Here is a 25,778-nt window from a genome sequence, read left to right as displayed (position 1 = left end):
AAAAAGTTGACTTAAAATACAACCGTACGACACACCATCTATAATGCTTGAAATTCTGAGTATCTGTTGTTATGTGATTATAGTTTCCATCCTTGTGACACATACTCTCGAGGTGTGTCATGATGATTGGTTTTATCAGTTAAATCCTAACTGGGAACATTGTAATTCATTTAGACATTAGCCCATATCCATATGCATCTAGAAGGAAAACATCATCCAAAAAGAGAACTTGCAATTACATAATGGGATGAAGAGAATACCTATTTACGTTTTGAACTCAGTGATGCTTTCATCCATCAAAAGAAAGAGTATTTAAGATGTGACTTATTAAGGAATTGATCAAGATGGTATTCAGACATACTACCTGGGCTGCCTAGACAAACACTAGTAGACTCTGAAGCATTAATGATAAGCCATCTGTGATCTCTGATAATCTTGACCACTGAGCTTTGATAACACAAACGGACTGAGAGCATTGCTGAAGTACTTAATATTGCAACTCGTCAACAATGACTACAAAAAACTGCACACAATACAAATTCTAAATAACAAATTTTGCAATGTTGACAGAAAAACTACAAAACTACAAGAATTTTGTCTTCAGGTCTTATTTACTTCTAGCTTTTTTCCCTCAAAAAATAGATTTCCATATCATCAGTATTTGCCATTTCTACAGCTGTATAACAAGTAACACACAAACAAGTGTATTTTTATTACAACTTGCTCCCTATATTGGTTTTGTTGTTTCAGTAACAAGTGACAAAAAGATAATGTACACATCAATAATGGCTCTTTACAGTAATAAGAACAACTTTGGAAAAATATCACAGAATATTATTACAGTCTGTGTAATTCTATGCTTAGGGTCTGATATATAGGATCTCTCACCTACAACAATCTTCTGGTTTTCAAGCTCTAAGTTACTTATCAGCCTTTTTTATCATTGTGTAGCATTTACTGCTGAGTAATTTTTTTCAGCGCCCTATAATTCCTATTATTGTCATTTTAACCTCAAAACAAATAGCAGAATTACGAACAGATTAATTCATGTTTGATTTCAGTATGTGATCCAAGTTCTTCTGATGCTCCGTCACCCTGAAATAAAATCGGGTGTTAGTTATATACTCTGAGGCAACAGGACATAAGTTGTACGCAAACTTAATTGGTTGTAACAAATGTGCATATTTTTTACTTTGTGTGTGTAGATATTTAAAACATAAAATTCTTAGTTACAGATCAGTTATTCTCGAAACTGTCATTCAAAAGAATGTAACAGATGAACACACCCTTGCTACTCTTATGTCAACTTTTATTACTGCTGTACAGAAGGGATGCAGTCCACAATGTAAATATACTATACACTGGCAGACAAGTGAAAACAAGAAAGCTACCATGCCCTTAACTGTGAATTGCAGAGTAGTCATGTAGATGTCCCTATTTCGTGTTTTCCTTGCATGTGGAACAAGAAGCAGTTGTGCATATCACTGTTGCTTTTCATATGTGGCTGTAACTGTGGGATGACCAACTGTAGTTACAGGCGTTTTGGAATTATCTCTAGTTCCTTTACATTAAAACCATCGAAACAGTAACATAACTTTATTATGGCTGTAGGGTAACTTATATCGTCCCACTCTGGGACCCTTTTGTAAACTGATATTCCTACCTCTGTGTGTAAAGTTCCATTTTAGGCATATAAGTTCACTTTTGTGTCTGGTTTAGTTTTCAAATAAACTTGACGTTGGTAAATCTGCCTTTAACTATTTTTACACACACTTAACCTTTCACCGACATTTCAAAATCAGCAGTGAGTTTCTTTATTTTTTCAGTAGTACGTTGTTGTTAGCGTAGCTGTATTTTGTCTGCTGGACAGTTGATATTTTGTTATAGTTGTTATTTGTACATAATATTTGATAGAATGGGGCAGTCGAGAGTTTCGAAAGCCTTTTACGTGATGTCTGCGTAGAAACCACAGAATTTGCAATGCTAAATTGTACCAAATTATCAGCTTTGCTGCAGGCGACGGACATACACATATAAACATATGCTATTAACAAAATAACAGGAACCCACTGACGATGTCGAAACTTCACTTAAAGGCAGAATGCTTTTACAATAACATGTCCACATGAAATGTGACTACTATGAGCAACCAAATTATTGAGATTCTTAAGCGTTTCTGAAACACTGCGGAGCACATAACTACATGCACGTTTTTATGTTATTACCATCTGTATGCAAAATAGGGTCGTTGGCTTTTCATCATCACATTCTGTAACTACTTCCAGTGTGCCGCTGTCACAGAATAAGCAAACAAAGAATTCTGCAGCTCAAAATATTTGAATGAAATGACAGAATATATTTCCAGTATCTGGGCTCACAAACTGTGGTTCATGAATGATGAACTAATGTTTACGACACAAGTGATGGTTTGTCAACCGCTTATCCCCCGCTACATGGCACACGTGTTCTATTCTTAGACAAAAAAAGTCATTTAAAGGTTGCTATCTCTAACAGGTTTCAGAAGAGATAACGACCAATTTCATGATAATAATTGTACTCGCACTTTTGTCTTACACGTGCGCTACTCCTCCGTTTACGACCACGTCATTCTCAATACGTAAAGTTACCAAGCGCGTGTCAGTAAGTAGTTCAGGTTTGTGACAAGTCAGCGCTGGAGATCTAATCAAAGTATATATGAACTGCTTGCCGCGCAGATAGCCCAGTTGAATTTTGTTTCTGCTTGCAGCTGAGTGTCAGCATGGAAGGGTTAATTAAGAAAATTATTTTCCTTTTCTTGACGCCAGAATGTTTCGACGAGTATTTTGTAAATTTCAATTTTTTTCATGGTAGGTATCATTTTGTTAACATGAAAAGTTCTACAAGACATTTGCATTAATTGTTACTGGACATTGTTTAAACTTTAAGGTTTCTGTACGATTGTATTAAGTGTACGTTGAGATGTAAACCTTACGTTGTCGTTGCTTACAGGTGGTCATATTAGAATCACTTTTTTCGGTATTATGATTTTGTCAATTTTGTTGTTGTTTTATGATGTGTTATACTGAGTGCATTATTATTGTTTTCAGTACCATGCTTGAAGGCAACAATAAGCAAAGCCCTCGGGTTGGTCATAATCGCCGGATCAGTTATGGGTATGATTATTTTTCTTCATACTTATCGTGTTGTGCTGTTGTCGAATAGTCAGCCGCTTGCATGGTTGAAATTGTGATACCGGTATCAGGAAACCTTACTCTTTACCGTTTGATCACCGTGGGATTAGGCCAACATATTCTTACCGTATTTCATGTATTACACTGTAATTAACGTCTTTTGTTGGAGCTCCTTACGGCTTTGCCACGTATGTGGGACGTGCGAAATACAGATTTCTTGTCATGAAAGTGCCAGTGAAGACCCTCTATATTACTTGACTGAGAAGTTCACTTTAATATCTACAGCCCCATGTATTCTGTGTTTTCTCACATTACATATGCTTTGTGCATGCAAAGCTGTGCATATGTTGTTACACTCTGTTGTCATGGTTTGACACTGTTCTAATCTAATCTCTAATCTGTTCATACAGTGATGGACACCCCCCCCCCCCTCCAAATCAGTTCTTTACTGCCAAGCACACAAAATTTTGAAGAAAAGGCTTAAACTAGATGTAATCCAGTCGGTGACTGCTTTGAAAGTTTCACAAGATTCACTGCCTTATACAGTTGCTAGTCGATTGCTGAGTTCAAATTAAATATGAAACTTTGTACAGTGGCCATGTTCACTGCAAGTGGTATCATTTTCATAACGTGTATGCTGTGTTAATTTTGGGTGAGGTATGTGCCGAGACATTGACTGTATTCGCTTACAAATGGAAACTTTTATATTCCAGCAGTGGAGATCAGATTGATAGCCTACATGAAATTATTGGGAGTTTTGGAATCGAAAATACTCTAAACAATTCATGGCGAAACAGGATATTCGACCAGGGCAATGTATCGTGCACTAAATGTATAGAATTTAGTTGACAGATTTTTCTCATCAGCTTACCTTCCATTACGAATGTAGGTGCACTCAGTGATTGTAATCTAATTTATAAATGATAGAGCACAGCAATCAGTGTCCTTTTTTGCAGATTTTATTTGGCAAATCCAGATTTCAGCTAGTGCCTAGCTATTAACAGTGCACTATTTTCTAGTCTCAATGCATATCAGTTCCCTGTTGTTCGGGTGTCGTCACAGTTCTTTGAATACTAATGTGATTGTGTGACAGTAGTATTCGAAGAATTGTGACTGACTCCCAAACAACAGGGAACTGACATGCATTGAGAATAGACAATACTGCATTGATAATAGCTAGGCACTAGCTGAAATCTGGATTTGCCAAATAAAACCTGCAAAAAAGGACACTGGTTGCTGTGCTCTAATCATTTATGGAAGAAATTTTCTCTTTTATTATTTAATCAGGGCCTACTTGAAGCAGCAAGGTTCTACAATATGGTCTGTACTTTTACCACAAATCTCTTTCTCTAATGGTCACTTACATTCTGCGTTAAAGGTAATTTGCTCTTCAGATAATCCTCATACAGAAAATGTATTTTTTATGGTCATAAAATTGTTAATGCATTAGACCCCCTCAAAATCTAGGTTGTGGTTAGGCTTGAGCTATAATGCAGCTTGAGGTCTAGTTTAGATTGGAAGGTGACAATTTGGTTGTGAGCTGGCAAAGCCAGCAAATGTAAAAGCAGAAAATCTGGGTTGTGGTAACCTGCTGACTGCTAGTGAAGACTAATGGTCACATCTGTGCCAAATTGAAAAATGCAAGGGGGATCCAATATGTAACTTCTACCATCCTTATAGTGAGGTATCATGTGGTGAAGTGTAAATGTATGAATGGCAGAGAACCTTGGTCATTCACTTTTTTTCTGGTTTAAACTGTTTTAACTGAACTTGCATATTGCATAGAACACATATCCACTGCAGTGAGTGCTTTTCTATTGTAATAACTTAGTAAGTGTTCTCATTCCAACTTTGGCTAGTACTGAGGATAACAGCTTACATATACATCAGTATATATAGGCTACTCTGCAAGCAACTATAAAGTGTGTAGTAGCGGATAGGCCTGTTTTACTTTGTACCAATATTAGCTAATTCCTTTCATCTTCTAATGACATGTGGAGAATGACAGTAGTAAAGTAATCCAAGAATGACTACAAATGTGCTCCTGTCAATGCCATTATTTCTCTGCCTCATTATCTGCATTGCCTTTCTTTTCTGAATCCCATCATCACATTAATGAGTGAGGTCCATGTGATATATTTCCAGAATGCTGAAGTAGTGATTTACAATTGGTTCCAGTGTATTCGTAGATGGTATTTAGTTCCCTTAACCAGTGTCATGCATTTTCTCAGAATCCCTGCAACTAATCTAACTGTTCCCTTTACCTTACCATCTTGTTACACATTTGTTTCATTGTGTATCACTCTGGAATATTATTAGTAGGTATTTAAAATGATACTTTGATCTCTACATATGAGCAGGCTTTATATATTTTTATCAAGCAGAAAATTCAGTTGATGACAATGATAAAATTGCGAAGAGGCAAATGCGTTTGAATAAGCCTATTTCTCACAGATAATGAGGTCTTAAAATGTTGTGGATAAATTTTTGTGAAACATCAGGAATTTCTTATAGAGGATTTGCGAAGTCAAATTGTAGAGCACCTCTGTAAAACTCTGCTCTACATTGAACAAACCTGTAGCATCTCCTCACCGCACAGTTTCACGGAGGAGCTCTGGTTTAATGTAATTCAACAAATGAAGTTACTGTATCATAGGTTATAAAATGGTTGAAATTACTTGATAATTATTTTTGCATATCTGTAAATGATTCCTCCAAGATGTGTGTGGTGATTGAATGATTAAAGGTGTCTTACTAAACAAAGAAAGCTCTATTTTTATGTTTCATGTAGTGTAGAACATCACCTTACCCTGCCTCAAAATAAATATTTGACTTGCCATATCACATACTTCAGTGGATGGTACCAATTAAGGACATCTCCCTGCATAATACTGACATACATAGAATGCGTCTTGTAAAAATGTCAAGTATAAACGTCTGTTTATTCTGCGTACTTTGTGATCCAATGATTGGGGTCAGTGCCACGTATGGGCTCTTTAAAAATGACTGAATGGCACAGAAACCCAAAAAACTCTAACTTACATACCACAGTATTTTTGCATATAGTTACTGTTCAAAGTAAATTACTTCACATAATATTTTACCAGGTTTTGCAATATTTTGCCAGACAACTCACTAATTTATTGGTACTAGAGTGTTAGGTATTAAACCAGTCATTTATATTTGCAAGGGAAACATATCCACTGGTGTTAAGTGAAATAGGCTAATTTAGTTTGTTGAAAAATGGTGACTGTGTTGCTCTTTAGAATTCATTACACCACATTAAGATTGTCTTGAGCACAAAAAGGGGTGCACAATGTTGTAACCAAAATTTTTGAACACTTAGACTGTGGTATAAAATGTGTGACAGAAAGCAAAGTGAAATTTGAGAACACTTGTAAATCATCAAGAATTATTTACAAAATAATTTGTGATGTAAATATAAAATGACTAATTGCACATCATTAAGATTTATTGTGTAAGTGATCCATGGAACATGAAACTAACGAAGGAAGGAAAAAACATATGCTGTATACTTGTCAAGATAAATGTTGGCACTGTGTTTTATTATTATTATAATTCAGACACTGCTAGTACTCAATCTCTTTGAACTCAGTTTAAAAAATATGTAATGAGTTTGTTGCCGAACAGTCTATTTAGATTGTAGTTCTTAATGAAGTGAAGTGGTAAAAGTACAGTTACTGTATGTACTGCTGTCTCTCACATCATCCAGGATCTGAAATATCTTCCCTTCCACACACTCCACCAGGCTATTTTTTTTTTTTTTTTTTTTATAAATCCTTCCTTCTTTCTTAATATATGTTCAGTCCAGTTTCTTTTCCTTCTTTTTATTACATTCATTATGTATCTTTACCCTCTCACTTTTCTCAGTACTCCCCATTTGGCATTTTATTGATCCAACCTGTTTTTTCCTTCCTCAATGTCCATGTTTCAGCACCACACAGGAAGACAAACTACAAAACATTCTATTAGTCTTTTCTTCAAATCCTTGACTGTATTGCTGCAGATAATTCTTCTGTTCTTAAAATTTGCCATTTTTGCTGTTGACTTCCTGAATTTAATTTCTGTGCTGCTCTGCCAGTCAGTTTTTGTCCTGTTTCCTAAGTACCTAAAGCTTTGCGCATGTTCTAATATTTTTCCATTCAGCAGCATTTCTAACATTTTGCCTCTCTCCTACAGCCGTTACGGCACTTTTGTTTCCATTGTATTGATTTTCATTTCATATAAGAACCAGAGGTTGTACACAGTTTCAAGGAGAACATAAGGGAGCAATTGACAGGAATGGGAGAAAGAAACACAGAAGAAGAAGAAGATTGGGTAGCTCTGAGGGATGAAGTAGTGAAGGCAGCAGAGGATAAAGTAGGTAAGAAGATGAGAGCTGCTAGAAATCCTTGGGTAACAGAAGAAATATTGAATTTAATTGATGAAAGGAGAAAATATAAAAATGCAGTAAATGAAGCAGGCAAAAAGGAATACAAACGTCTCAAAAATGAGATCGACAGGAAGTGGAAAATGGCTAAGCAGGAATGCTAGAGGACAAATTTAAGGATGTAGAAGCTTATCTCACTAGGGGTAAGATAGATACTGTCTACAGGAAAATTAAAGAGACCTTTGGAGAGAAGAGAACCACTTGTATGAATATCAAGAGCTCAGATGGCAACCCAGTTCTAAGCAAAGAAGGGAAAGCAGAAAGGTGGAAGGAGTATATTGACGGTTTATACAAGGGCGATGTACTTGAGGACAATATTATGGAAAGGGAAGAGGATGTAGATGAAGACGAAATGGGAGATAAGATACTGCGTGAAGAGTTTGACAGGGCACTGAAAGACCTGAGTCGAAACAAGGCCCCGGGAGTAGACAACATTCCATTAGAACTACTGACGGCCTTGGGAGAGCCAGTCATGACAAAACTCTACCAACTGGTGAGTAAGATGTATGAGACAGGCGAAATACCCTCAGATTTCAAGAAGAATATAATAATTCCAATCCCAAAGAAAGCAGTTACTGACAGATGTGAAAATTACCGAACTATCAGTTTAATAAGTCACAGCTGCAAAATACTAGCGCGAATTCTTTACAGACGAATGGAAAAACTGGTAGATGCGGACCTCGGGGAGGATCAGTTTGGATTCCGTAGAAATGTTAGAACGCGTGAGGCAATACCGACCTTACGACTTATCTTAGAAGAAATATTAAGAAAAGACAAACCTACGTTTCTAGCATTTGTAGACTTGGAGAAAGCTTTTGACAATGTTGACTGGAATACTCTCATTCGAATTCTGAAGGTGGCAGGGGTAAAATACAGGGAGCGAAAGGCTATTTACAATTTGTACAGAAACCAGATGGCAGTCATAAGAGTCGAGGGGCATGAAAGGGAAGCAGTGGTTGGGAAGGGAGTGAGACAGGGTTGCAGCCTCTGTTATTCAATCTGTATATTGAGCAAGCAGTAAAGGAAATAAAAGAAAAATTCGGAGTAGGTATTAAAATTCATGGAGAAAAATTAAAAACTTTGAGGTTCGCCGATGACGTAATTCTGTCAAGAGACAGCGAAGGACCTGGAAGAGCAGTTAAACGGAATGAACAGTGTCTTGAAAGGAGGATATAAGATGAACATCAACAAAAGCAAAATGAGGATAATGAAATGTAGTCAAATTAAATTGGGTAATGCTGAGGGAATTAGATTAGGAAATGAGACACTTAAAGTAGTAAAGGAGTTTTGCTATTTAGGAAGTAAAATAACTGATGATGGTCAAAGTAGAGAGAATATAAAATGTAGACTGGCAATGGCAAGGAAAGCGTTTCTGAAGAAGAGAAATTTGTTAACATCGAATATAGATTTATGTATCAGGAAGTCGTTTCTGAAAGTATTTGTATGGAGTGTAGCCATGTATGGAAGTGAAACATGGACGATAAATAGTTTGGACAAGAAGAGAATAGAAGCTTTCGAAATGTGGCGCTACAGAAGAATGCTGAAGATAAGGTGGATAGATCACGTAACTAATGAGGAGGTATTGAATAGAAATGGGGAGAAGTGGAGTTTGCGGCACAATTTGACTAGAAGAAGGGATCGGTTTGTAGGACATGTTCAGAGGCATGAAGGGATCACCAATTTAGTTCTGGAGGGCAGCGTGGAGGGTAAAAATCGTAGAGGGAGACCAAGAGATGACTACACTAAGCAGATTCAGAAGGATGTAGGTTGCAGTAGGTACTGGGAGATGAAGAAGCTTGCACAGGACAGAGTAGCATGGAGGGCTGCATCAAACCAGTCTCAGGGCTGAAGACAACAACAACATATCCTTCCTTTAGCATCAGTCATATCCTGTATACTGTGTAACTGTGTTTTTCATCTGTTGCTAAAAGGAGCCTCTCGTCTGCTGATATCAACCACTGTAATCTTCATCCTCTTATCACCTAGTGGCAGTAGTCAATCATGTTTTCAAAGTGTAGCAGCCTTCTGCAACCACATGACTAGTTTGTAGCTAACAACTGAGTGCCTGCCATAGAGTTCATCGAACCACCTTCAAGCTCGTTCTGTAACACTCCGTTCACGAACAATATGTGGGAAAAACTAACGTTTAAACCTTTCCGTGTGGTGTCTGATTTCTCTTATTTTATTACAATGATCATTTCTCTCAGTGTAGGTGGCCACCAGCAAAATATTTTTGAATTTGAAGGAGAAATTTAGTGATTGAAATTTCATGAAAAGATCCTGCCGCAACAAAAAATGCCTTTGTTTTAATGATTGTTACCCCAGTTTGTATATCATATGCCTGACACTCTCTCCCCTATTTCGCGCTAATACAAAATGAGGTGCTCCTCTTGAATGTTTTTCAGTGTCATTCATTGATCCTATCTGATGCGGATCCCATACTGCACAACTGTACTCTAGATGAGAGCAGAGAAGTGTAGTGTAAGCAGTCTGTTTAGTAGACCGTTTACACCTCGTAAGTGTTTTGCCAATAAAACACTTTGATTTCTTCACAACATTATCCATGTGATTGTTCCAGTCCTCTCCTTATTTCTTTTCCAAGTTCTATCCAGTTTGTATTTTTCTCCTTGCACTTTCATTCACACTTTTTGATTTAAATTTAATGAGTTTAGAAGTTGTCAGATTTTTCAGCCACTCTTCATTTCCTAAGGTATGACTGCAAACTTATTCCAATCCACATATATAGGTATCTTACCTTTTCAATGCACTTCTCTTCAGAAATTTTGCAGACGTCTTACTGCATCTCTTGTGCCTGTATTCCATCTAAAACCAAATTGGTTTTCAGCCAGATTCTCCTCCATTACCTTTGCCAGTCTTTTGCTAATGATTCTTTACATAACTTGGGCTGCATGTGAAGTGAAGCCAATTGTTTTGAGTCCACTGCATTTCTTGGTTCCTTGTGTCTTTGGTATTGGATTAATTATTGTTGTCAGGAAGTACTCTGACGATTGTCATATATTTTGTTACATAACCTGAATATTTCTCATACTCTGTCTTTGTTCAAACATTTAAATAATTCATCTTGTATGGTGTCTGTACATACTGCTTTCCTATTTTTCATTGCAGCTATTGCACTCTTTACTACTTTAATTATGTTTATGAGTTCTTTCTCATCATCATCCACTATGTTCAAGAATACAAATTCCAGGCTTGTTAGCTTTGGCCTGTGTCATACAGATCTTTTAAATAATGTTATCATTCAAGGGGAGCACCCTCATGATATTTGTACACTGCATTTTCATCTTCAGTGAAAGTTTCCACAATAGCATTTTCTGCTCAGTTTTGAGCCCATGTTGTAATCTTTACTCTTTTGTACAGTAAATCATATCTTCCCTTCCCCTCCAGATCATGTTATGTGACACTCCTTTTGTTGTCTTTTTTTCCTATCCTACTCTGTTTCTCTCCCAAGTTTGTTATTCAGCCTTCAGTAAATCTTTCCTGTCTTGCATCTTTATAGTTCTTGTTGATGAATTTCCTTTTCTTCGACATCATTGAAATCATTTTCTTTGTAACCTATGATTTTTGTACCATATACATATTGTACGACCTTTGTACCCCGTTTTTATGATTCCATCTTTCAGAATATTCCAATACTGATTGCATTGTCAGCTGGAAGTGACTTGCATTAAATATTATACCAGATAGGTACAAGTAATCAAATAGTGGGCATGTAATGTTATAAATTAAATGCTCAGTTGCCACCACATTATGCCAATGGCCTTACTTCCGTGGTAACACTAGTTCCTGTCAATTCACCAGAGTTAAGCGCTGTCAAGCTTGGCCAGCACTAGGTTGCGTGACCGTCCGGTGTGTCAAATACCGTTGGCAGATGGGGTCCACTCAGCCTTTGTCAAGCAAATTGAGGAGCTACTTGATTGAGAATTAGCAGCTCTGGTCATGGAAACTGATAACGGCCAGCAGAGTGGTGTGCTGACCTCTTGCCCCTCCATATCTACTTCCAGTGATACCTTATAAGCTGAGGATTACACGGTGGTCAGTCGGTATCATTGGGTCTTTCGAGACCTGTTCAAACGAAGTTTAGTTCAAGTACGCACCACATTACAAAAACTTCAGGGAAAAAAAGCGCTCTTTTTAGCGAGTGTTACTTAAATACTATTACAGGTGGCCCTTTTGAGAAGTGAGAGTTCAGAATTGCCACAATATTGAGGAATAATTTTTTAGTGAAAATTCATCAATGGCTATGCCAAGAACCATATACTCATGAAAGCTAAATTTGCTGATCCCACAAAGAAATTAATAGTTTTCCAAGAGCAAAAATTTCTGTGACAGTTACTTAGGCAATAATTAGACTTGAATTTTGAACATTTCTTCTTACAATTAAATTTCTTTATGATGTAAGTGTCCCTGTGGTATTACCTGTATCAACTTTCTTAAAACTGGCATACTTTACACAGTTAAATTTATTGAGCTAGTGCACCAACTCTAGGGGTATATAGCTTAACAATGCAACAAAAGACATCACCACAACAATACATCCTCATTGCATATTTGATAACCTTAACTGAAGGGGATCCTGAACGATTGCATATTGAGGGCAAAGAGTTTGTGGAATTATCTGTAACTTGCGTAGGCACATACATACAGAGTATGAAGTGATAAGATGAGGGCCACCAGACCATTTGGTGTGGAGTAACCCACTAAGTGACTTGGGCTACCATGCAAAACTTAAAATCAATGTGGCAGCACTGAGTATGGAATACAGTTCTAGTGTGTGTATTCATGGGAACATTATTTCTGTTTTGTGATGATTGCATAGCTGCTACATCATTACCATAAGAAAGAAGATTGTAGTACATATTACTGTAAAAGGAGTTTGTAGCAGTTGATCTCGTGCAAGAGAACTAATTGTGCAACCATATATTATCAGAATTGTGTAAGCATTTTGCATAAAATGTGTGTGCAAATTATTTTAGATTAATCCAACAGATTTTAATGAAAATGGGCCAGTTATGAAATATGAAGTATATTTGTCCAGAGACTTAAAGAATGCTTGAGATTCCTCCAAGTATATGTTATAAGAGTATTGTCACTGTTATAGTTACTACTGTATTTTCAGTTGTGTTGAGTTACAAACCGGCAAATTGCATCAGACAGATGTTAGAGGGATTAATTACTTGTCATTAGGCAATAAAATTACTAAATCAGTTACATGTCTACCTCCTGTTCCGCAAAAGCTGTCTGTGCGCAATAGAAGAGATTCGTGTAATTTTCCCTTCTCTATGACTACAATCATACAATGCATTTTCTTTGATCGAACCTAAGCTTCAATTTTTCATTGTTTCCTTGTGAAACCTTTTGGCAAAGCAGAGACTTAATAATGGTATTCCATCAACGAAAAGTAGATGCATGATGGGATGCATCTACATAACCACTCCACAAACAGATGTCCAGTGTGTGGTGGAGAGTACATTGTACCATTGTTATTGATTTTCTTTCCTGTTCCATTCATGTATTGAGCGAGAGGAAAATGACTGTATGTGTCATAATTTCTTTTAGCTTATATGATGGCATTGGTGTAATGCTAGCACACTGACTAGTTGGATGTGGCCCACCACGAATTCCTATCCTGTGCCAGCCTCAGCTCATAGCAGCACGTGCACCCATTGTGCTCAATTATGTGTTGTATATGTTCAGATCTCCATCTCCCTACAGTTTTCATCCTCTAGCATCACAGGCATAGTTCCCAGATGTCTTATACGTCCTAGCATCCTGAATCTTCTTCGTATCCATACGTTCTGTTTATTCTTTCTTTTTTCAGTTCTGTGGAGGATCTTCTCGTTCCTTATCTTATAAGTGCACTTAATTTTCAACATCTTTGTATAGCACCAAATCTCAGCTGCTTGGATTCTCTCATTTTTTTGTTTTCCCACAGCCCATGATTCACTACCATACAATGCTGTAGTTGAAATGGACATTCTTAGTAATTACTTCCTCAAATTGAGGCTGGTGTTTGATGCCAGTAGGCATCTTTTGGCCTGGAATGTCCTCTTTACCTGTGCTGGCCTGCTTATGATGTCCTCCTTGCTTCATCTATCTTTTTTTTTTTTTTCTTTCTTCCAAGATAGCAGAATTCCTTCACTTTGTCTACTTTCTGGTCGCTAATTTTGATATTAAGTTTACTGCTTCTGCTTGTCTTTTTTTTCTTTGGTGTACACTCAATTCATGTTCTGTATGCAGCAAACTATTCATTTCGTTCAACAGGTCCTGTAATTCTTCTTCACTTTGATTAAGGATTGCAGTGTCATGGGCAGATCTTATCATTGAGATCCTTTCAACCCAGGTTTTAACTCCTCTTCTAAGATTTTCTTTTATTTCTGTTATTGCTTCATTGTTGTATACATTGAACAGCAGTGGTGGAAGACTTCACCCCATTATAAACCTGCTGTAATCTGATCAGTTTGTTCTTGGTGTTACATTCCTATTTGCTACATTCTACATTTGCTCAACAGGATTTTGCAAGAACTACATATCATTTCTTCCAAGGATTCCCATAAAAGTTCCCCAAGCATTTCTGGTGCTCTTTTGGATACACGCTAAACCAACCTGTTTTGAGCCTAGTGGTGCGTTCTGAATTTGTTTAGTGTCAGTTGTCTTGTCTACTTGTAACTAAAATGAACATTGTATTAATAAGGTACATGACAATAGACAGATGATTAGAATTGCTGTACTGCAAGTACTTTTTTGTCGTGTGATAATGCTGCATGCTACAATCGGTACCTCTAAATGTTGTGACAGAGAACCAAAAACCTCCCTGATGTATTGGTTGATGTTCAGATTGCTGTGTCCGAGTGAGGTGGCGCAGTCGTTAGCACACTGGACTCGCATTCGGGAGGGCGATGGTTCAATCCCATGTCCGGCCATCCTGATTTAGGTTTTCCATGATTTCCCTAAATCGCTCCAGGCAAATGCCGGGATGGTTCCTTTGAAAGGACATGGCCGACTTCCTTCCCTGTCCTTTCCTAATCTGATGAGACCGATGACCTCGCTGTTTGGTTTCTTCCCCCAAACAACCCACCCCAACTCGGGTTGCTGTGAGTAGAGCTTACCCATGTATTCCAGGATGGCACTGCAGACTGTCACACTTTATACTTTTTTTTCTTTAATGGTCAACAATGCAGGTATCCAGATAGTAATTTTCAACCTGTTTCCTCATATGTGTACAAAAACTACTGTAGATAATATTTTAATGGGGCTCACGCACTAAAGTTAAACGTACAACTTGGCTGGTCAGTAATGGTGTACCTGCCCATTGTGAAGTGTGGTGTTTGTGGGCAAAGGAAATACAGTGCCAGGTGTGCTGGTAGACCAATTTGCAGTAAATGGCATTCAACAATTGACACATGTCAATTAACTATGTCGCTTGCATGTCTCCAGCATTGAGCCAACATTATAGATAGAGCTGTGTGGTATGATACAGCCATGTGGGAAATATTGCTGTCATCCATTGGTGTGATTGAAATGCATGGTCCAGTACCCTCCCATTGTTGAATACGGCCCTCTTCTATCAATTGGTTCTGCACACACATCACTCATATCAGATTGCACTCTGTGAGCTGTATGATAAACCTTCTTACCAGAAAGTAATCATTTTGTCTGAAAAGGAAAGTTTATAATCAGTGTGTCATGCAGAAACCATTCAAAAAATGAAGATAGTTAAGTGAGCAACAGATATATACTTTTTAAGAATTACTAGGAGAGGCAGTAAAATAAACAAATGGGCCAGGAAACACATTTGAGTGGATGACTTTACATATCTGTAATAAAAATGAAATGGAAGATCATTGAATTGAGGGGGTAGGGCATGCATCTAGACAAGTGAATTGTTGCTGGACCAGAGTAGTTCTTAATCGGTGCTGTGCCATCGTGCAGGTTCACAACCGAAGCTCCCAGGTAGACATAAAACAAGAGCCACTTACACTACTGGCCATTAAAATTGCTACACCTCAAAGATGACGTGCTACAGACGCGAAATTTAACTGATAAGAAGAAGATGTTGTTCTATGTAAATGATTAGCTTGTCAGAGCATTCACACGAGGTTGGTACCGGTGGCGACACCTACAACGTGCTGACAAGAGGGAAGTGTTCAACCGATTTCTCATACACGAACAGCAGTTGACCGGCGTTGCCTGGTGAAACTTTGTTGTGATGCCTCGTGTAAGGAGGAGAAATGCGTACCATCACGTTTCCGACTTTGATAAAGGTCGGATTGCAGCCTATCGCAATTGCGGTTTATCGTATCGCGACAGTGCTGCTCGCATTGGTCGAGATCCAATGACTATTAGCAGAATATGTAATCGGTGGGTTCAGGAGGGTAATGCAGAACGCCGTGCTGGATCCCAACGTCCTCTTATCTGCATGGTTGTAATAGATCGTGCAGCCACGTCTCGATCCCCGAGTCAACAGATGGGAAACATTTGTAAGACAACAACCATGTGCACGAATAGTTCGATGACGTTTGCAGCAGCATGGACCATCAGCTCAGAGACCATGGCTGCGGTTACCCTTGACGCTGCATCACAGACAGGGGCACCTGCTATGGTGTACTCAACGATGAACCTGGGTGCACAAATGGCAAAACATCATTTTTTAGTTGTTGATGATTCCAGGTTCTGTTTACAGCATCATGATGGTCACATCCATATTTGACAACATCGTGGTGAACGCACATTGGAAGCGTGTATTCGTCATCGCCATACTGGTGTATCACCCAGCGTGATGGTATGGGGTGCCATTGGTTACACGTCTTGGTCACCTCTTGTTCGCGTTGACGGCACTTTGAACAGTGGGCATTGCATTTCAGATGTGTTATGACCTGTGGCTCTACTCTTCATTCGATCCCTGCGAAACCCTTCGTTTTAGCAGGATAATGCACAACCGCATGGTGCAGGTCCTGTACGGGTCTTTCTGGATGCAGAAAATGTTCAACTGCTGCCCTGGTCAGCACATTCTCCAGATCTCTCACCAATCAAAAACGTCTGGTCAATGGTGGACGAGCAACAGGCTCGTCACAATACACCAGTCACTACTCTTGAACTGTGGTCTTGTGTTGAAGCTGCTTGGGCAGCTGCACCTCTACACGCCATCCCAGCTCTGTTTGACTCAATGCCCAGGTGTATCAAAGCCATTATTACGGCCAGAGGTGGTTGTTCTGGCTACTGACTTCTCAGGATCTATGCACCCAAATTGCGTGAAAATGTAATCACATGTCAGTTCTCTTATAATATATTTGTCCAATGAATACCCGTTTATCATCTGTGTTTCTTCTTGGTGTAGCAATTTTTATGGCCAGTAGTGTACTGTCAACAAATGTAAAGCTTTTGATTCACATCAAATCCACCGAAGCAGTTAATTACCTGACAAGTGAGCAAAAAGAATCTGAGTTCTGAGGAATTCTCTTGTGTTTATGATAAAATGACAAGTTTGTAAGTAATGTCTGGTGTGAACCACAACCACTGTTGAGTGTGTATAGAACAATTCTAAGTCCAGATAGACCATAAGAGGATAGCAGTTTATAATCAAAATCACCAAACTCAGTAAACTGGTGGGTACCAAATTCTTGCACCATAGTCCACAGAGGCCACTGTTGTTGATGCTGAGGTTTGTTGCTGATGGGTGGCTGCCCATTTTGGTTGTTAAGGCATTTCATGTCCACATTGGTGAGGTTGCTGGAACTGGCTTTGTGAGGTAGTGTGGTGGTGGTTAATATTGCTTGGGTGGATGTATAGGGCGTGGCCTACTTGGCTGAGAAGGGACACAGCAGAAGCAAGTAGTACCATGTTTATCACAACTCCTAGCGGTGATATGGGCACCACGTGTAGATGAATTGAGCGCCACTTGTGGTGGCAGCTGCCTTAGTTTCCCATGGAGGGAAAAAAAAAAAACTCTGATGTCATTCAAGTGTGTTTGTATGTTGTTCCTGAAGATGGACTGCCTGCTGGTCAGCACTTCTACATTCCTCTGGACTAGCATGTTGTGTTCCAGTACATCTTTACCCCTCCCCTCTCCCACCCAGTCCTCTAGGGGAAGAGATGGATGACTGTCTTGATGTGTTGAAGTCTAGGAGAGGTGACAGCATCTGTCAGAGGTGATATCCTGAGTCCTCACTGTTGATATGTATTGGGATGGGGACATCTGTTGTTTCAATCATACGGTTGTGGGTGTCTGTGTTAGTTTGACTACTGGATTTCCACTGCAGAAGGTGCTGCTTCTGTGGCTGTGGATGGTCCAGCTTGGAACCAAATGTTGGCTCTCTGGAAGAGAAGGACTGGTAGACTGCAGAAGCAGCTGGGTCCCTGTGAGGGTAAAGCTGATAAATATGCTAGCGATGCTTATCCTGCCTGAAGACTCTCAACCACATTGCACCTTGAAGGTGCCAGTGATGTTGATGCAACTGTGACAGATAGTTTTCATTGCCCACAATTTTCACAGGGGTTCCCATGTAATCATTGTTCCACACTTTCCCCTTTTTGTGTAGTTGAACAGTACAATGTCAGGAACAGAGTGAGTGCATGGTCGACAATGTAGTATTACTGCAGTTCTAATAGTGCCCCCTACCATCTAATTGGAAGCTGGATGAAATGAGACTGTTTTGTTGGATATTGTGTTTGCAGATGCTGAATATTTCTAGGCTCACACATATTGGAATTGTGTAGATTTAAACCATGGGCCGTTATTGGTGACGATCGTTTTCTGGTCAGTTTTTGGTGTTGTCATAGGCCGCATGCAAGAAATTTAACGGAATTTCTCAGTGTATCCACTAATATGAACCAATATGACCCCATGAATGGACCAGAAGAACTGTTATGGAGCCTGGTCTACAGATGCATTGCTTAAGCTCTATAGCTGTCGGTAATTGCGAGCGTGTTGCCGGTGCAGGATAATGTGCTCGATCTCATATCTTCATTACGTCCCATAAATGTTCGATGGGATTCATGTCGGGCGATCTGGGTTGTCAAATCATTCATTCGAATTGTTCTGAAAGTTCTTCAAACTAATATCTATCAATTGTGGCTTAGTGACGATTCGCATTGCCATCCATAAAAATTTCATTCTTGTTTCGGAACATGGAGTCCATGAATGGCCAGATAGCCGAACATAACCATTTCCAGTCAATGATCGGTTGAGTTGGACCTCAGGACCCAGTAATTCTTTCACGAAAGAAGGAATATTCCGGAATTCGAAACCAGAACAGCATGAGTGAAACAAAACTAGGTATCTTAGGTGCTGTGAAAAACTGAAATCACTTAAGAAAGGCAAGTCTTCCAGTCCAGATGGTATACCAATCCGGTTCCTTTCAGAGTATGCAGACACAATAGCGCCTTTCTTAGCAATCATATACAACCGCTCACTTGACAAATGGTCTGTTCCTAGAAACTGGAAAGTAGCACAGGTCACACCAATATTCAAGGAGGGAAGAGGGAGTAACCCATTGAATTACAGACCCATATCACTGACCTCAATTTGCAGTAGGATTTTGCAGCATATACTGTACTCGAACATTATGAATCACCTCGAAGAAAATGGCTTATTGATACATAACCAAAATGGATTCAGACAATATCGTTCTAGTGCAACACATCCAGCTCTTTATTCTCATGAAGTAATGAGTGCTGTCGACAAGGGATCTCAGATCGGTCCATGTTCCTAAATTTCCAGAAGGCTTTTGAAGCCGACTGTTAATCGAATTGCGTGCATATGGAGGATCGTCTCAGCTGTGTGACTGGTTTCGTGATTTCCTCTCATAGAGGTCACAGAACAGAAGTGATATCTGGCGTTGCGCAAGGTAGTGTCATAGGCCCTCTGTTGTTCCTGATTTACGTAAATGATCTAGGTGATAATCTGAGCAGCGCTCTTAGATTGTTTGAAGATGACGGTGTAATTTACCGTCTAGTAAAATCATCAGACGATCAATTCCAATTACAAAATGATCTAGAGAGAATTTCTGTTAGCCGAGCGGTCTAGGCGCTGCAGTTATGGGCTGTACGGCTGGTCCCGGCGGGGGTTCGAGTCCTCCCTCGGGCATGGGTGTGTGTGTGTTTGTCCTTGTGATAATTTAGGTTGGGTGTTGTGTGGGCTTGGGGACTGATGACCTTGGCAGTTAAGTCCCATAAGATTAAAAAAAAATTCTGTATGCTGCGAAAAATGGCAATTGGCATTAAACAAAGAACAGTGCGAGGTCATCCACATGGGTACTAAAAGAAATCCGATAAATTTTGGGTATACGATAAATTGCATAAATCTAAGGGCTGTCAATTCGACTAAATACTTAGAAATTACAATTGTGAGCAACTTAAATTGGATAGACCACATAGATAATATTGTGGGGAAGGCGAAACAAAGACTGCGCTTTGTTGGCAGAACACTTAGAAGATGCGACAAACCCACTAAAGAGACAGCCTACATTACACTTGTCCGTCCTCTGCTGGAATATTACTGCGCGTTGTGGGATCCTTACTAGGTGGGATTGACGGAGGACATCGAAAAAGTGCAAAGAAGGGCAGTCCGTTTCGTGTTATAGGGAAATCGTGTTATAGGAGTGAGTGTGTCACTGATATAACACGCGAGTTGCGGTGGCAGTCACTGAAACAAAGGTGGTTTTCTTTGCGGCGAGATCAATTAACGAAATTACTGTCATCAACTTTCTCTTCCGAATGCGAAAATATTTTGTTGACACCGACCTACGTAGGGAGGAATGATCACCATAATAAAATAAGAGAAATCAGAGATCGAACGGAAAGATTTAGGTGTTCCTTTTTCCCACACGCCATTCGAAAGTGGAATGGTAGAGAAGTAGTATGAAAATGGTTCTGTGACCCTCTGCCAGGCACTTTAGTGTGAATTGCAGAGTAATCATGTAGATGTAGATGAAGGCCATGGGAAGTATTTCCCTGCGGGAGCCACTTGGTTTCACTGGAACTGGCCACAATTGGCGAGTGTACTTTTTGTGGTTTTATCTGTACCTCTCCAGAAAACGTGTTTGTGGGCCATACATTTTGTCAGTATTGCACCCCAAAGGACTTCATGAAACACATCCAAATCATAGTGCTGAAGAAGTTTTGGAATGATTGATCTGGCCTTACCATTGTTGTGTTTGAGGAGGTGGATCTCTTTAAACATTGGTCATAGAAGCGGTGTCAGTAAGCAACCACATTATTAGCCACGCTTGCTGAACATATTGCATCACATTTTGTAGGGGGGTGTCCTCTTGTAGCATCTTGGTTACTGAGTTGGCATGGATTGAGAAATGTGTGACAACTGCTGGAGATTCACTATCCATGTGGAAGCGAACTTAAGGCTCATTGTCAAAGCCCATGTCTTGTCCGACTGGTGTTCAGGAGAATGCATCGGAATCGGCATGCTGTGATGTGGAGTGATACTGAATGCCATAAATATAAAGCTAAAACATAGACCAACGTTGGAGGTACCTTGGTGTTTTTAGAGGTATGCCTGTGTTAGTGTTGAACAGGAACAACACTGGCTTGTGATCGTTTAGTAGGACAAATTACTAACCATAATGAAACATTTCAAGGTAATAAATAATGGCTATGGCCTCTTTTTCAATCTCACTATAATTTCGCTGTACTGGTGTCAGGACTTGGATGCAACAATTATTGAACATTTCATTCCATGTACTTTATGAAAGGTAGCCAAGCAGTGCGTCCCTTGTCACAATAAGCAGTTTGTTAGGGTCATAAGCTATCAGGTAAGTCGGTTGGAGAAGATCACGCCTAAGACGTTAATAACTTTTTTTTTTTTTTTTTTTTTTTTTTTTTTTTACTAATGTTGGACCAATTCCATTTGATGTTCTTCTGCAATAAGTTGGGCGGGGATCCCACGATAGCCGCGACATGGGGGATTAACTTGTGGTAGTAATTAAGTTGGCCAAGGAATAGTGTTAACTGTTCAGCAGCCTATGGCGCCAGCAACTTTTAGATAGATTTCTCATGTGGTGTGGAACAGATCCCGAAAGTGCAAAAAATATGGCCGAAGTATTCGACTTAGTGGATAAAAAAGATACACTTTTCCTTGATTCCTGTTAGACTGGTTTTCTTCAAGTCTCGTAATAGGGCTTCCAAATATTAGGAAAGATCCCTACCGTTTTTTCTCTTGACTTTGTCATCCCAGTAATTTTGGAATCTGGGGAACTCCAGAGTCAGTCAAATACTATTGAAATAAAGCAGGATGTCCTGAACGGCAGATAATTGTACTGAAATCGTTCAAATGGCATCTAGACTCCTCGTCCAATGGGAGTTGTAGTTATGCCTCCTGTAGGGCGATCTTTACAAAAATTGTAATGCCCAACAGTATGGGCATAATCTCTTCCGCCTGTGCAGAATGGTATGTGTCATCTACTGTCGATGTATTCACGATAGACTTGAAATCCTGCCTGGTTTTTCCGCCAAAACAATTGTGGTAGCCCACAAACTGTTAGCAACTGGTGTGAGAACTCCCTCATTCTGTGAACATTGCAGCTACATTCTCGGCCTAGCTCGTCAAGCAAATGTACATTCCGGGCTTGGCAGGATTTGAAAACTGCCAAAGGCCTCAGTGTAAGGTGAACCTCACGGGTTACCTAAAAACTTACAGCCCCCTTTATAAATATCAATTTGGCTTCTGAAGGTGAGTGCGATTGACGACATCAAACATGCCAAGGACAGATGTGAAGCGACCATTGTAACTCTGCGTGATTTCAAGGAGGTATTTGACGGGTTGATTTTGACAGGTATTGAAATGAAGCAGCTTAATTTCTCAAGCAGTGCAGTACTGTAGTTCTGACAGCTACCTCAGAAATAGATATCAGCGAGTCATCTGTGGGTCGGAGAAGTAATCATGGAAAAATGAGCACTCTGACGTCCCTTAGGGCTCTGTCTGCGGTCCATTGCTTTTCTCATATATCAGTGATATTTCATCTGCACTTCACTCATGCAACTATCACTTACATACACACGGCATCTAGACATATAAGTGCCAACCCTAAGAACATTGCTGCTGCCATATCAGGTATGAATGATGATCCTCGTTCAGTATCACAATTGGCACAAAACCTGAGTCTTAAACTAAGCCCTAAGAAGTCACAAGTCAGTCTTATATTTCACCAAAAGTCGATCAGTGGACACTTTTGTGAAACAGTCTCTCAAGTGCTTCTCAGTGGCATCCAATTTTCATTTTAAAAAACATTAAAAGACCAACACGGCGCAAGTAGTGGAAAACTCCAGACCACTAGAGCTAGCGATGAACTCTTGGGTAAGATTTGGCTGTTTGATCTTATCAGTTGTTCCTGTGCTCAGTTAGGTTGGATTCAGGCGGATAGGTTGCATTGTTTTCACACGCTCTGCGTACTCGGTCGGTTGTGTAGTCGCTGGTGTCCTCAGTACTTTTCCCCACATACGAACTACTTATAATCATTCCACAGCCATGTCCAATTCCCTAGCTGAGTGGCCAGTGCGGCTGACTGCCATGCTGGAGGCTTGGGTTCGATTACTGGCATTGCCAAGAATTTTTCCTTGGTGGGAACACTGGTACGAGAACAGTCAGCCACGTCAAGCTAACTGAAGAACTATTCGGCGGATTAGTAGCGTTCCAAGGTAAAGAAACACAACGAGCTGGAGAGCGGTGTGCTGACCACTTATCCGTCCATAATGCATCCGATGGTGCCATTAAGAGGGATGACACCAATGTTGCCAACTCATTTTCGACCATGTTCGTACACGAAATGTGGAAAGTCCCTACGTTCACCTTGAGAGTCCCTACAGACGAAAAAATTTTAGACTGATGACAGAAAGCTAGTGACGTATTGGGTAGTAACATTAAACCTTCATTCTCAATTTTGTACCTTGAACGGTCACTGTTACCAAACAAAATATTCACAACGTTATTTGGGAAGCTTGCTGCTGTTAGTGTTTACGGCAGTTTTAGAACCGAGGAAAATTCTGTCGCCAATTTTGGAGCCCTCTTCCCACAAGTGGTGCTTGTAGTATGTTGATGCACCCACAATGAAAGCGCAGATGTTTAATTAAATTTCGACTCTTTTTTGCGAATCACGTTTTGTGTTTTTCAAAAATTCGCTTCTTCCAGCATGCAAACTTATATCGCACGCCCTCCAACGAGCACGATAACTGTCCTCGGGACCTACAGTTAACCACCGTTTAAACTGTTTCCCTCATGGCTCACTTCATAATTATCTGTTTTCGCCTTTGACTGTACCTGGTCTGTAATTCTCATTTCTTTTTCGGTGCTGAAGCTATAATAAAAAAAATATTAATACTATAGTGTTACGCCCTGAAAACGAAATTTTAGAAGCTAAGGCTAAACAAATGAACTGATGTAAGCGAGCTGTTTATCCTTTATTTTCAAAGTATGAACACACAACAAAAACATAATCGCCGCCTCGGGAACTATGGATGTTAAATATGGAAATAAAAAGATACGAAGATAACAGTAGGTGCGCTGAAAGTTGCCTGATGGGGCCCCTGGTTTCGGTCGTCGCATGTCGGCCCCAGTCGGAGCACTTCGTCGTTGTCTTCTATTAACGTTTGTTGCCAGCGTCAGGATTTCCTTTTTCTTCTGATCACTGCGTTGTATTGCAGCAGCTTTAGTGTAATTTGCGTTCTTTGCTACAAATAAGTGCCACATTTGAAAGTGGTTGTATCGTAATGCCCATTCCATAATCTACGTTACTTCCGTGCGCAGTTTGTACCTTAGGAGGCCGCAGCTTATCTGTGTGAGGAGCGCTTAACAACAAACACGTCAGTATTTCCCCCTCTTACGTATCCTCTTCAGGCAGTGACTAAAATACTTTCCTTCTGTACCTCGTTACGTCCCTGAGGTAGACCCTTACTGGCCAACTTTCCGTACGCAGTGGCGACAGACGTGTACAATGTTTAAAATTTATGCAGTTTCGCAACTTTCTCTTTTTTAAATTCTTATTTCGTAATTTTTCTAAAATCTCTAGTTTTACAGAGGAAACAGAAACCCGTCCCTATGTCCCTAGACCTTGGAAAAAGAGCCAGAAATCCCTATTCATAGGGATATACCCCTGTGGTTGCCAACTATGGATGATGCGGTGCTCTGTTGTCGGTCTCCATTGGCCTGTCTAGGGCCACAATGAAGAACTTTACTTCATACCTTTGCGCAACACTAGATCTCTCCCCTCCCCTCCCCTCTCCGTCTCCATTTGAATCATTCGACCATGGAACCAGTGACCCTGAAAACTCTCTGCATTGAAGAGTAGATTAAAGTTTTATCTTCTTTCATCGACTTAGCTTCTCTCTTTGATTCTTCTTATCCCTTTCTATTTCTGTTTCCTTCTTCGCACCTCATCTGCTAATCACACAACATTATTTCTCACTCTTTCTCTGACAAGTCAACTTCTCCACAGTGATTCCTTCTGTACACTTGTTGTACATTTCTCTTAATGGGACTACTCACATTCGACAAGGACATAGTGAGGAAATTGGTTAAATTTTTTAATGAGACTGTCATTTCTTAAATTACACATGGTTATTATTATTATTATTATTATTATTATTATTGTTTGCGAGTGAACTACTTAGCGCTACACAAAGTACATAAGGTGGTTATTTGTTTCCTTTGTGACTATGTTTTTTATATGCTCTTCCTGTAGACTCCATTTCTCTCTTCAGATTATGCTGTTCCGCTCTCCTTTTTTGGTTTTGCCTCTTGCTCAACTCGCCGTTTGTGTATTGTGGGCCTGAAGATTTCGCGGTTTTGGACATCGTCTCCTGTAATTCCTGCCAACTTCAGATCAGTTTTGATGTCGCCAGTCCATTTCATCGTGTACGTTTTAGTTTTACTCCAGTTGTCGAAGAATTCGTCTCTTTGTTTTTTATTATTATTGTTGTTATATTTTCATACACCCCGCAGATTGTAATGTTTACTGACTGAGAATGTCTAGATGTAAAAGAGGGCTTGGGGTGATCAGAAGATAAAAAAATTCTGACGCTAGCAACAATCGTTAATCTTCATGGGCAACCTTCGTGGGTAAATTAACACGTAAAGAAATGAATACATTACTCCAGTGTGTGAGACCCATAAGACTAATGGGGGATGTTGAATA

General features: G+C 39.6%; 1 protein-coding gene across 2 annotated transcripts in view; it reads left to right on the top strand.

The window, feature by feature from the left end:
• Window positions 1–2,520: 2,520 nt before the first annotated feature.
• The window catches only part of LOC126335381 (mannose-P-dolichol utilization defect 1 protein homolog), a 408,518-nt gene continuing 385,260 nt past the window's right edge, over window positions 2,521–25,778 (top strand). Inside the window, exons 1-3 of one of the 2 annotated variants that reach the window (XM_049998599.1) lie at window positions 2,521–2,640; window positions 2,747–2,846; window positions 3,087–3,152. In XM_049998599.1, the coding sequence (XP_049854556.1) occupies window positions 2,542–2,640; window positions 2,747–2,846; window positions 3,087–3,152 (265 nt within the window). In that variant the 5' untranslated portion in view covers window positions 2,521–2,541. Of the gene's footprint in view, window positions 2,654–2,746; window positions 2,847–3,086; window positions 3,153–25,778 lie in introns of both variants that reach the window. The other variant, XM_049998600.1, reaches the window with a different exon arrangement.

The sequence above is a fragment of the Schistocerca gregaria genome, chromosome 2 (assembly GCF_023897955.1).
Source record: "Schistocerca gregaria isolate iqSchGreg1 chromosome 2, iqSchGreg1.2, whole genome shotgun sequence".
Lineage (NCBI taxonomy): Eukaryota > Metazoa > Arthropoda > Insecta > Orthoptera > Acrididae > Schistocerca > Schistocerca gregaria.
This window is presented reverse-complemented; position numbering and strand designations above follow the sequence as displayed.